This window comes from Oncorhynchus tshawytscha, linkage group LG29 (genome assembly GCF_018296145.1).
Source record: "Oncorhynchus tshawytscha isolate Ot180627B linkage group LG29, Otsh_v2.0, whole genome shotgun sequence".
Taxonomy (NCBI): domain Eukaryota; kingdom Metazoa; phylum Chordata; class Actinopteri; order Salmoniformes; family Salmonidae; genus Oncorhynchus; species Oncorhynchus tshawytscha.
The window spans coordinates 8,393,015-8,407,432 of NC_056457.1; the positions used below are offsets into that span (position 1 = coordinate 8,393,015).

The 14,418-nt window shown below is 38.7% G+C and overlaps 1 protein-coding gene across 1 annotated transcript; it reads right to left on the reverse strand.

The window, feature by feature from the left end:
• Window positions 1-808: 808 nt before the first annotated feature.
• On the reverse strand, window positions 809-5,449 carry en2a (engrailed homeobox 2a). Its single transcript, XM_024392361.1, has 2 exons — window positions 4,609-5,449; window positions 809-2,817 (listed from the first exon to the last, which is right to left on the reverse strand). The coding sequence occupies exons 1-2, from the start codon at window positions 5,090-5,092 to the stop codon at window positions 2,501-2,503; spliced, it is 801 nt and encodes a 266-aa protein (XP_024248129.1). The 5' UTR covers window positions 5,093-5,449; the 3' UTR covers window positions 809-2,500.
• Between the last annotated feature and the right edge of the window lie 8,969 nt (window positions 5,450-14,418).

The following is a 14,418-nucleotide window of genomic DNA, read 5'->3' on the forward strand; positions in this document are numbered from 1 at the left end:
CTGGGAACGTTAAGCTATTGGATGGAAATTCACTTTACGATTTTTCATGAGCAAACATCACAGTTATAAGGCCTACTTGGAACTTAACCCAACATTATACCAGCTTTGTTGTGATAATGCTATTTTATTGTTGGCCATTGTAAATTAATTGTTTTGGGGGTGTCATTTTTCCTTTTTATTTATCTAGTCTTATTGATAAGATAACTGTAATGTCAATGGTCTGGGGAAGGGGAGTACTCACCACTTAAACTAATGCACCCTTCTGGGCTGGACCTAACCTCTCCAGGGTAGTAATAGTCGCAACAAATGGTGGCAAAATCCAAATCATGTAAATATTTTAGATTTGAGCTTTTTGGTGCATTTTGTCATTGACCTTTTTGGTCGAAAGGTTACTACAAATGATATTGGTGATTTTCCCAGTGGTGTTGCCAAAACAATGACGCCATCCAAATGGACTCCTTGGAACAACTCTGACCTCACTCCATTGAAGTTGAAATGTAGAACAGTTAGGTAAGGGTTAAGGTTCGGGTGAGGAATAGGTTCAGGTTATGGGCAATGTTTGATGTAAGGGTAGTGGCTGGGGTTAGGGTTTAGGGTAGGGCCATCACAAGGATCCCGGATAGCACTAACCATTTGTCAGTGGAGGGTCAACGTTTTCTTTCCGATTTTTCTGTGTTTGCATAGAGATGGCCATGTCTCACAGGCGTTCATATAAATAGAATGAATTCATTCTGTTTCCATGGTTAAGATATCCTGGACTCTGGATTATAGAAAAAATGATGATGCCAGAGAAGTTTTAAGTGTATTATCTTCGAGGTTTATTTACTTTTCTTTTCCAGTTTTTCAGGAGGAAGTTAATTACACAATGAATACATACATGATTCAAATGATGTACATTATACCAAAGAATACTTTGAACATAAAATAATAAAAAATAACATTGTATAATAATACAACTCCGTGTTGTAATTTCATTTAAACATATTAGCCTAGGCCTATATAATAGATATTCGCTGATGAATATATTCTGTATGTCATACCAGCAGTTTTTCATAAAGGCAATAATCTTGAATCAATAGTCTGCATTTTGAAGTGATAGGCTACTGCTTCTCTGATTCGGCACAGTTCTGTTTCATAAAAAGTTCTCACTTGAACTTTAAGGCAAAGTGTGTTCAGTTTGGTGGGTTTTAATTCACACACACTTTTCCCAGATACACAACAAAACAATTAAAAGGCAAAAGTCCACAATTTGGTATGGATACAGTCTAAAACTTAGCTCGATCATACTCTCGTCGACAAAAAAAAAAAAAGTTTATAAACACAGTTATTTGCCCAAGTATAACAAATTGCAGCTTTCATGCAAAGGCCCCATAAACCAATTTCATTCACGAAAAGAAGTTATTGCAAGATAAAGAAGCCGTGTAAAAACCTCAGAAGTCTACTCTAAAGCAACACCGGTCATTGGATAGATTTTTTTCTTCTCTCAATATAATCTATATAAATACACATATGAAGTCTTTTCAACAACAATAAAAGAGATTTTCAACAATTGTTATACAGTCACTAACGATTTCGCCTGTTTAATGATATATATGGATATGTATATGAAATAAAAATGTATATAGAGAAAGAGTTCCATGGGATGTATATAGACCATATGTTCCGATACCTTGTGTCTACTTTTGATAAAATAGACCTATAATACTTTCAGCCAAGAGTGCACGAAACGTTTTGTCATCATTGTCATTATGCTACAGAGTTGTCTCTCGCGTTATAGGCAGCATTATAATAATTCAAAACATTTTGCTACAAAATATGATTTATATTGCTCTTCAAAAACTATGTATAGAGGCCTCGGGTGCATTGATATAACACAGAACACGCTAATTGTTTATGGAAATGAACTTGCTTTAGGCTATCCTACGTATTAGCAATTTAGGTGTTCTGTCTGCTAACCAAAACATTGCTAACCAATCACTTCTGTGATAATACGAATTTTCGAAAAAATAGTATCAAAATCCATCTACTTTTCAATTAAGTCTGCACAGCACTGACACTCAAAAACCCTTGCTATGTCCTTTTTACACTAAACTCAACCCCAATAAAACCATAACAACCATGGAAATAAAATATCTTGTCAGCAAATTTATTAAGATTCACAGTTGCCTGGATGCAGCAGAAAATATTCTTTGGACTTAAGCAGGTTGTTTTTCACTTCACTGACAGATCTCAACGTCAAGTGCCAGTTTAAAGCGCTATAATGTAAAAATCGAAAATGAATAGCAATATAAAATGAAGCGTATAATAAGCATTTGTACTTTTCCTGGAAGAAAAACGAGACACGTTACAAGAGATTGAAAACATACATTTTTTTACAACATATTTTCATAGACATGATATTGCAGAAATATCTATATATATTGATCAATTTATGCTGGTATATTCTATACACTGGCCCTTTATTCTGTGAAATTATTGCATTGTTATCTGTATCTCGAAATCAATCGCTGTCTGATTTGTCATCTTTTGACGTCGTAGCATGATTGTACAGTCCCTGTGCCATCAGGTGCAGGGCTAGGGTGTTTTTTGCGCCCGTGGCCTTCTTGATTTTTGCCCTTTTGTTCTGGAACCAGATTTTGATTTGAGATTCGTTAAGACCGAGTTCTTGGGCCAAGGCCTGTCGCCTCTGTTCGGTCAAATACCGGTTCGTTTGAAACTCGGTTTTTAGTCTTTGAAGCTGTTCAGCTGTGAAGGCCGTCCTTGGTCGCTTGTCCTCTTTGCTGGCGGTTTTCTTCTTTGGTTTTCGAGATCTCGGTCCTGTGTTTAAAAATATATATATTATTAGCCAAAACCAATCATAATATGAAATGTGAAAGCTTAGTGTAGCCTAGGCTGTAAGTGTCCCAGTTACTACGACTGTAGTAATGAATTCGTTAATTTAGGCCCTACTTATGTATTAATTATTGCACTGTAGGTAGGCCAATAAATAACCCATTTGCTACGTAATGCAAAATATGAATTTGAGTGTCATTTGGTAATTTCAACGCACACTAATCCATATTACACAATAATTGTCAAAATAGTTAGAAATGAAACCGTAGTTCCGCACTTCTATAGGCTACTTAGACTACAACCATGCATTGGAAGAGATATAGAGAGCTAATAGGCTACTGATGGATTATGTCGGAGTTTGTTATGGTCATTGGAGGAATTGCTGAGAAGGCCTGAAATGTATCAACACAACTGGAATGCCCGTCTGAAATACATTTTTCGTAAATAATTGATTTCTAAGACCGCCTTTCTACTTTCATATACAGTAGAGGCAATAGCCTATAGGCTTGTTGATGTTGTCTAGTGGAATACATCGTAGCAGGTTTCTGAATTCGGTCTTTGGCTGTTGCAAAATACTATTCCAAGTTTACACTTTTGGTGGGTAAGCATGATTGGTTGTATTTGAATATTTGTTTAATAAAAATAAACATTGACCTCAGCATTGATGGTTTTATTTGGGCTTAATTGTTTTGAGTCCTAGGCCTACAAGATCGTCAGCCCAAACGATTTGATGAAAAAGTGGTGACATCTGTTTGGGTAAGTAGGCCTGGTCGACAATCAAATAAATACTATTTAATACATTTGGAGCTCGCTGGAGATGATAAAACGACGTAAAACGTTTTAAGATAGGCAGCCAATTGGGATGCCATCGAATAATAGTGCACTCCATGCAACGAACGTTACGTAATGCATGAGAACATTTTGTACAATACGATTTTTGGAATAAGTACTATATCGAATAGTGATGGAAACGTTCATGTTTTCTGTGCTAAATAGGCTAAATATTTAGAGACCAAAGCAGCTCCATTGCGAAAACTCATGCATAAACAAAAACAATGGATTTGCACGACAGAATTATCGAGGAAAAGTATGCTATTAAGTCGTTAAACATGTTTTTTTGGACATTCAAGAATTCTATGGAGGACGATTATTGCTTTGGTTATATGCGCGCAGATGTTTATAGTAACCTATAAACTAGTAGTAGTAACCTAGTAGTTAATTGGCTATGATCTAGCTCAAAACTAGCATATTCTTATTATGGGGTTATAATCTAAACACTTAAATAAAATACAATTCGTGGGAGGCTATTCCAAAATGACTTCAACAATGTTGTTGGCTGATAGCCTATTTTGAAATATATATTTATTTACAATTCGATTCATTCATCCATTCATGTTACTAGGCTATTTATCCCGCACACTTAGGCTACATTAATGTGTAGACTTCCAATACCCCTGCGTTTAAACATTTCAGCTCTAAACCAGTGCAAGATGCTATTTTTAGCGCCTTAATTCGTTTTGAAATTGTTCCCTATATAGCTTTCGTGGATAATGATATCGTATGTAATGTTTTTATTGTCATTTTTATGTTTGCACGGACATACTTAGAATATTTTGCAAGGTTAAACCTTCTATTTTCCATTTTCATGTTGTAAAAGAGGCGAACACTGTTTGCCCTCCTTTCCTTATAGAACTCGGTCGAGGCGTTTGAGGTCAGTGTTACAACGGGTTGGGGCATTTCAGGATACAAAGACAGTGGAAAAGAATCGTAGCCTACCTGATGATGGCCTGTCTGAGTATCTGGTGCAGTACACCCAAGCTGGCCAGAGCATAGGCTGTTTGGATGGTACATTTGAGCTGGCTTGAGAACTATCCGAGTCCGAGCTTAGGCACTGATCTCCATTCTCTCCGCGGGGTTTCAGGGGCTCTTCGGTCACTATTTCAGCCTTATTGGCCACACCGCCTGGATGAGGAGTGGAAGTTCCTTCCGTTGGCACAGTACTCCCCACTTGCTCCGTTCTTGGAACAGCCGGGCTGTGGTTCTCTCTGGTAACGTGACTATTTTCTTCTTGCTCTGTGTTGCCTTCTTTTTTCCGCCCAAAGTCCGGCCGTAAGATATTATCGATGAAGAAATTGGTGACTCGATGCGGGATCTGCTGAATGTTTCCCGGCGCTTGTAATAGGGGAAGTATCGCTCTGTTTGACTCATCCGCCGACACTTGACGTTCCTCATCTCTGTTGCTATGATCATTTTCTTCCATACTGATACACTTTCCAATGTTCTTTCTTTAACCCCTTTATTGCTCTCCCGCACCGAAATGAGCGCAATCCACTTCTATGTCCCGCGTAGCTTTTTAAATGTTTGAATAAAGGTTTAAAAAATTAACTCAAATCTTGTTGAGTGTGCAGGACACCATGCAACCCTTTGCGATAGTGCCCACAGACAAAAACATCGTTTTGGTCATATATTCCCAAACTTGGCTATCCTATATTGTTGCACTGGATAGACACCATTTGTCATTTGGCCATCCAACTTGGTACTATCCGTTTTCAGTCTATCCAATAAAAGTGCTTCAATGACTAAACTAAGGGTAAATAAAGAGGCTTCTAACTGATCCTGAAACACATTCACTCTTGAGTTTTGCTCTTATTTTCAATACGAGCCCCCAAGTGACGTTGCAGCAGTTATCCTAGACACGTGCCTTGGACCAATAGACTGGGAGATATTTTACCACATGACAGTGACTAGTGAGCGAATCGACAAACGTTCAGCCTCGCCTTTTTAAAGGAAAAGCGTTCTGAAATAAAACAAAATGCCTACCCTAAATATCTCTTATGTTTGATTTGACTATTATATTGGTGACTTTGTGTTGTAGTTGAAGGTTACTGTTTTCAATTCACGCGTAATGCATGCAGAATCTGGAAACGGTCAAGCGCCATTTCTTAAGAAGAACGATATTGAAATATACTCATTCTAGAAATGTTATTGTAAGATTGGGTAAAATATGGAGAGTCGGTTAATAGCCTGCGGTGTGAAGTTTGCATTATACAACTATTTTGTTTCAGACAGATGAATAGCCTAGTAGTTGTCGAAGCTGTGTCCTAACCAACTAGGCTACTAAGAATAGTCTCTGCAACCAGAATTGGGTGGGTGGTACCGGAGTCTACATTATACAACTATTTTGTTTCAGACAGATGAATAGCCTAGTAGTTGTCGAAGCTGTGTCCTAACCAACTAGGCTACTAAGAATAGTCTCTGCAATCAGAATTGGGTGGGGGATACCGGAGGCTATAGTTTATAGCTCCCATCGAAGCAGATTCGAACTAGTGGGCTACTATGTTTGGGGTTTTTAAGTTATTTTTTAACTCGCGCGTTTTCTATTTGGGACGTTGTGTACCTTTTTTTACTTTATAGAGCTCTTAATTTTGAGGAGTGATATTTAATGGGGCTATTGCTGACTCGTCTTGCATGCATCATGTCAATGACAGGGCATTGACCGTCCCAGTTTCTAAAGTGCCATAGTAAATTGACAATTCATGCAATCTCATAGCTAGTCATGCAATCATAGCCAGTCATGCAATCTCCAACTCATTCTCATCTCCTCGTGTTCCCTCCATAATTATTTAAAGTGCAGATAGTGTTGAGTCCTTGGTTAGTTGCGCTCGATAGTCTGATGTCTAGAAACGAGAGGTTCGAAGCAAAAATGGGTCCGTAGCCCTTTAAAATAAATCAGTGATGCAAACAAACTGTTGTATTCACCGTGCACATGACATAGAGTCGCGCCAAAGACAAAAATTGGGAGTAACTTTACTGACCAACTCCTTTACTATTTTCTCTTAAATCAGGATTCAGGGCGTGCCTTGCAATAGTCGCCAAAGTTAAATTGCTATTTGATCTGAAATGTAATGTAGGCTACGCACTGCGTAAAAGGGCATCACTGAAGGACTGGAGCGCGCGAGTGAAGGAGAACATAGCATTTGTCAAATTTAGGTTAAAAAAAAACTGAACTATGGAATTGTTTTTTCAACCTCTCCTGGGCAAGTGGGTAATATACGATGTAAATTCTTATCAAGGTAATCGTGAAGTGTCTAATTTCGAATTCTTTGTAGGTCTATAGGTGCCATAGAAATGTTAAAAGTTTGACATGACAAAATGAAGAGGACAAAGTTGGTCTATAATTTCAACTCAGTCTCCCCAAAACGTAAAGGGTGCATTGCCTATATCAACTTTGTGTAGGTCATTATCAATGGTGCATCCGAACATTCATTTCCCAAAAGAGTGCTGGGGAACGGTGGAATAACTCTGCAATAGTGCGTTTTTAGAATGACAGTTCCTCTGTGGTGTACTAAGACCCTATAATTAGGCTGCATCTTTTTAGGTATTGTCCTGCGGTAAATAGCTTTTCCAAGTCATATGGCGGACTGTGCCCTATTTCGTGTGTGACCTATTGCATTACTATTTGTTTTCACTTTGTGTACGTTTAAAATTAATGTTTGTCAGCTCAACATAAAAATAAACTTAGAACAGGCATACAAACATTTTCTTCCACATTGTGTAGGCCTATCACCCCAACCCCACCCGAGCCCGCTATATTAATGATAGGCTACATTACTTTTATGTCATTTTGACAAATAGCCTAACTCTGGTGGTTTTGAAAGCCGTTAATAAATTCCTACATTTCCACCATAGAGCGATCTCCATACGTCATTCATTTTCTAGCAGTGCCACATGGTTGAAAGCGGCGGCGCTCCCTGTACCATGCACAACCATCATGCACCATGCAGTGACCGTCTTATATCTCCTGCTGATAGTGAAAGTTCTGAGTAAAGGATGTAATTAGATAGGCCACTCTCAAGCTGTGATTGTTTCTCACTTGTGAGGGATGTCCAGATTATCCAGAGCACAAATAAATGAGCAGGAAACAATGGCGGCCAGACAGACCCGTTACCACGGAGGCATGGCCTCTAACCCCCCTCCCCGCTTCTCGAGTCTCTCGCTGCCAGACACAGCAAAAAAGGGCTGGCGTGGAGGAAATCACACGATTTCGAGTCAAGAGTCATACAGATCAAACCACAGCCAATAATAAACAGGATGCTTCAATGGGCCTCTATGTTGGGTTTCTTGTTGCAGAAGATTGAGGAAATCGAGTTCTAGTTTTGCCGGCTCCTATGGACCGCAATGGCATATACGTGTCAATATGCTATTGAAGGGCTACGTTGTTTTTTATTGATTATATTGGACAATATGGCATAGTATATCCATTAATTGGTAGGCGTCTTCTATTGTGGTGTCACATGCACCCGGTTAAGAGAGTTTTCTTGAAATATTAACATAGAGGCCAACATACCTTACGTTTTCTTCCACTGTGCGTGCACCTTGTAGGCTATGCTGCACACTTTCATGTTTTAAGAAGACCGCGTTGTCTCGATATCCTGTTATTTGGTTTATGTTACCTAAAGGTTAGGTTAAACGAACTCAAATTTGGATGAATTTAAAAGGAACAAATACACATACATTTGATGCCTTATTGTTGTATAATTTCCAACAGCTTTTCGTGACCCATAATCTGTTTTCGCTGTAGGCCTGTATTTCTTGCAATTGTAGCCTATAGTTTATTCTTGTAACGAATTTGACTAATTTGGTGTGGATCCATAGCCTAAATTCTCTTATTGCTGTGTTAAATGCGTGAATAAATTATACATTTAGATACATTATAGGCCTATTAATACAAGATAATAAACTTGCATTTATTCACAACCTTCTGAGGACAGTCTTTACCGATACCTCTGACTGCAATATGCCCTCGTTATGCATTTATGCATTGTGCATATCATTTAGTTTTACGATGGATATGGTAACTCATCTCTCGTAGCCTATGGTATGCCTATATTAGATGTATGCTTTACCATTGCGTCAGTTTGGCAATAACGCCCCCTTTAAAACGTAGTGGGATGCGTAAAGGGTTGTGCTACATTGACATTTTTATTCTGCCTGAATGTGACATCATTCTGTTTATCATGTGTTGTTGTTGTTGTGCACATTGTGTATCATTCAGCTGGTGGTCAATGCCTCAACGGTCGTTATACCCTTATATGATTTACTAAACATGTATTGGGTATTTGCACTTCTGCACCAGTCTGTCTAATCCCCAAGAAAAAAACATCGCGCCCTGACAGCAACCCTATAGGTCTACTTTTCCCTGGACACTGGCGCGGCGAAGGAAATCAGATATTTACCCAAAGCAGTAGGCCTACATTTTCAACGAATTCCTAAGGATTTACTCTTCAAAACACCTCTTGCGATAGTTGGCAAAGAACGATGGTAATATCAGTTATGTAGTTGATGGGTATAGGCCTTCATGCGTATGGTATTTAATTCTACGCCACTTTCCCCTATGATTATAAGTATAGCCACGTTAAAAATCAATTGAGTCTGATTCAAGAGGTTATTAACACGATAAATAAAATGCCATCCGTAGTTTATTATGAACGTTCACATTTCGTATCCTAACCAATTCAGTTAAAATTGGACAGAAATGCTGCTTCTATTAATGTTTTTAACCAATAACTCAGTTATGGTTATGTAAAATGTATGTTTTCGTTTATAAATGATGTGCACCTTCAGGGGAGGTGGAAATATTGATCATCCTTAAGGCCATGCATGCATACAACCCAAACCTGTCAAATGTTCCTCGAAACCAGTCGATATACAAACCTGCAGTGTGCCTGCTAAATGACTAATAAATGTTATGCAAATGTTTAATGTAAACTAGCCTATACATGAACAGAGAAGTAACAGTTAGTTTATTTCAGTCCAAGACTGTTCAACACTGTCCACGTTGGAAGATGCTGTGACATACAATTACGTCTCATACAATTATGGCACACCCCTCTATATAAATGAAATTGTATTGGTCGCATACACATGTTTAGCAAACGTTATTGCGAGTGTAGCGAAATGCATATGTTCCGAGCTCCAACAGTGCAGTAATACCTAACAATACACACACATCTAAAAGTAAAGTAATGGAATTAAAGAATATAGACATATTTGGACGAGCAATGTCGGAGTTCGGTGTTTAATAATGGAAAACTGGTCACTTTAAGAATGTTAACCTACTATCCACATACTGTCCATAATGTTTATGCATCCCATCACATATACATATGTAAAGTTACCAGTGTTCCATCATTAAAGTGACCAGTGTTCCATGTCTATGTACATAGGGCAGCAGCCTCTAAGGTGCAGGGATGAGTGACCGGGTGGTAGCCGGCTAGTGACACTGACTAAATTCAGGGCAGGGTACTCATCCCTGCACCATAAGCCCCCTTTGTTCGTTCGATAGATTTTTCGTAAACCTTTTTGATTCCAAATGATCAATGATTCCAAATGATCAATATCTTTGATTTGATCCAAATTCAGTGTTGATACATTTCATATGAGCTATATGCCTACCAATTGTGCATACACGCGTACAAGCGTTTTCCCCACTGATACCTTTAAAATAGACATTGGTTAGCCTAGGCCTACGTGTGCGTATGCGTATGCGTATAGGCCTACTGCAAACCGTCCTCGAGTCCCTAACCCTATTTGTCCTGTGTTTTTCTTTGGGCTTTTCTGAGACGTCATAAGAACTCACTACCATGGATTGAGAACCCCCACTGCAAAAGGTGACGCGCAGGGAAGGATTTGTGAATGGACACCGTGCACAGTCTGTGCTAGCTCACAGATCATAGGGCTCTGAGACCGTTGCAGATGTGCCTTATTCGCATCCCACCCTCTCCCACCCCGGCCACCGCCCCTCCCGTCGAATGGGGTCGCTAAGATATCAGCTCTGTCTCCAGGGGTCGGCCCAAATCCGCCAGCTTCCTGCATGTGCCCTTTCAAAACGTGAAAGCACATCTCCCCCATTTTGACGATGTTGTATAATTTCTGTGGTTTTGTCTCGGTGAGAGCTGCTTTTTGTCATCCTGGGTCACTCACTCACTCACAGTCATATCACAGTCAATGTACAGATCAAATCCACACATCATCAAACCTAGCCCAAAACCTTCCCTGTCTTTATTGTTCCCTATTCCTAAAGGCCCAGTGGAGTCAACAACGTGATTTTCCTGTGTTTTATATTTCCACACTATGAGGTTGGAAAAATGCTGTGAAATTGTGAAAATTCTGTTAGTAGTGTTAGAGCTGTTAGTGTTAGAACTGTTTGAAAAGACTGCCTGAAATGTCAGCCTGATTTGGTTGGATGGAGTTTTTCAGTTTTCCTCTCCCCACTCAGACCACTCACAGACAGTCCTAGCAACATTCTTGCTTGAGAAATTGCTTTTTGCTATAAGAAGCTCGTTTTTAAAACCATTTTAATTGAAAACAATCACAGGTACTTTATTGTTACCAGAAATGATTTGATATTGAGATAAAAAAAACGTATGCATTGGACCTTTAACTTAAAGTTCATCAAACTTTGAGTGTATGTGATGGGACCCGAGGTTATAGCCTAGTTGAAGCTCCCCCAAAAATCTAGTTTCGATTCTCCACCCTATGTAATTACGATTTAATGGTGTCCAATCCCCATCCTTTGTTTTAGGATAAATGTTTCTTCAAGCTAATCTGACCGTGTCACCGTAGAGTTCTTGCCTAGCGAATGGCCACTTGAAGGTTTTGGGTGGAGATCATTTGTAGGTTTAATAACTCTTAAATCCACTTGATCGCCCTGGCGTAGATAAGTCTCCTTTGAATTGGGATTGCTCTTTAGGGATCCCTTCGGATTTCACCATAGAGGTCCTAATCGAGTTTACCGCAGCCCTGATGAACGAACCACTGCTGCATCCCCCGAACGCAATCAAGGTCTTGATCAGATAAAGCTAATTGAACGCCAGTCCGTTGTTTATTGCAACCATCTACATATTTTATTTGGTGTTGCTTGAGTTTAAGATGCAGAAGAATTGGGAGAAAAACTATTTATAACTTATAAGTCAGTGTCGTCCATTTAAATGTTTGTCTGCAGCTACATTTCTAGAAGTTTAGACCCACTATTAAAGTCTCGTATCTAATCACAAGAAAAACAAAGAGCATGGTGGTGATTTGGCCTATTGTGTATAGGTGGGCCTATAACCAATTCCCAAAATGTTTGACCATCAAATTCCGTTCTATAGGCTACGACCTAATTACAATAGATACAACGGAGATCAAACGCATTTTTCTTTAATTGATGATGAATGTTTTCTGCTGTCAATCATTAGGCCTAGTCAACGAAAATACCACATGCTTAAATTTCTGATTGTTTGCAAAAGCATCCGGCTATGATTTCTGGTCTAATTTGATATTCTTCTAAGATATCTTGTGAAGATTTTTGAAAAGATTTAATAAAAAAATGTGTTCCAGAAGTTTAGAAGGCTGAGCTGTCTTTGTCATCCGGATTTCTATTTATGTCAACTGAACCAAGAACTTTTGATAGATAGTCTATTTCTAAAATAAACTGAGCTTATTTCAGTATAAACAATGTTACATTCAATCAATGTAACATAACAACAAATATGCCTATAATGTACAAATATAGGATAACGTTTACTAATCAAAGTTTTAATGTTGACACAATGTCAGTGTCAAATGCTGACACAATGTCAGTGTCAAATGCAGGTAACATCAATTTTGACACTTTTACATGCAATTAGCATATTGTGTTTTTTTGTTCTGACTCAGAGTATATATATTTTTTTTATTGAAGTGCAGTTCGGTAATTCAGTCTATGTAAATCTTCTCAGTTAATAGTTTGAATTCCACATATAAGGCATAGTCTTTAAGGAAAAACCTTGCATGGGCTATAAAAGTTATGTCGAAAAAAAAGTGTCCTAGAAGTCTACAGTGTAGCCTATTTGCATGTCAAAGACCTTACAAAAAAAGACTGGGTAAAAGACTGGTTTTATCCAGAAGAGAATATATATTTTTTTGTGTTCGTTATTTCCCTTGTAGATGCCAGTCTTAAGCCTGCTTTCAAAACTCAACGAAAGTTCTAGGATTCGCTCGAGTTATTGCTATAAATTGCTATACTTATTTAACTTTAAAAATAAATAAATATTGGACTTAATATTGTAGGACCATTTTACCACCAGTCTAATGTTGGAGCCTTGCCGTGTTGACGTTTTTATTCACCAATGGTAACATATAGGCTATACATCGGCAACCTTATCCTGTTGATGAACATCAAAGCGCGCATGCACATGCACGTTTATACAGCCGCTCAGCCAGACGTTTCACGTGTCACGACGTCTTACTTGTGACAGTAAAGAATGAACGCCACTTGTAGGCTATTTCCGTGAGGTTAATGGGTTTAGATTCTCAGTCATACAGAACAAATACCCTGCAGGGGGAGGGGGCACTTTCAGGCAATTGGCAATGCAAATCTGCTCATTAATAAAACCTCGTCAGGCCAAACAATACACCTATTTAATGTAAACATGCTGAAAGGTCAACCGCACAAAAGCCCAGTAACAATAAAGTAGAGGTATGGTACCTGATCCAACTTCTGTAACGTATATGACAGGCCCCCACCCAAGCGTATATGGGTCTTGAATATTTGCCTGTTTTACTGCAGTATCCCGGATGCCTCGCGCGTTTAAGATGATCGAAATGCCCCCTGCACCTGTCTGAGGAGGTCTGCAGTCAATTACCAGGGACCTCGACAGGTGCGAAGCACTTGCTACTCCAAACCCAACCACTTCCACAAGACTATAAACTCAATGTAGCCCATTGTTAACTACAACTTCTCAAGTTTCTAAAATGGTGTAAACGGTTGTAAAATCAACTTTGTGAAATTATTATGCGTTAAAGGTGTCGAAGGTTGTCGATAATGTTTATTCATCATCCATTCGAACGTTTTTTGATATTTCCACTAGATATAGGCCTATATATATTTTTTGCATTAATCTCAGATAGGCTATAGGCCTATACACTTTTTTAGGCCTAAACTCAAAATCATGAATTAGCCTAAATTATGTGTAAAGGTTAATGTTACAGCACTGTGGAATCATAAAGTAAAAATAGCATAAATGGACAATTTGACCCTTACCTTACATCTGTTTTGGCCAAGGACACTGTAAATCGAATGTTTCATTCAGTTATAAATGTGAGTGGCCAGTTGCAATATGCTTTTAGGTCCAGCTTACTTTTAACTTAGGGAAGAGGTCAATCGTTATGAGAGGTTATTTGACCCCTCTTCTTGTGTGGCATCATGCCCCTGCACTGTCCCCAGTTTTAACTTGCCAAAATAGTGCTGCAGGATCTCATGAAAGCATGCATGTGTCGATGAAGCACCTTTCACCCCTCTCTACCCGAATAGTTTTTACCCCCTAGGGTGAAATATGGTGACGGTGACTTTTAAATCGACAGGCGGTATTAGTAAATTACCTCAATTCAACAATGTTTCATTAGGCTATAACACGGGTGTCAGAAGTGGGAACATTATTGTCTGACGTAGGGCCTATAACTCTTGAGTAACTTTAAATATGTTTTTCGTGATAATACTATAGGCCTCCGTTAAATCGGTTAGATTTTGCACTGAGTAGCCTACACTTTAATTCTTACATTTTT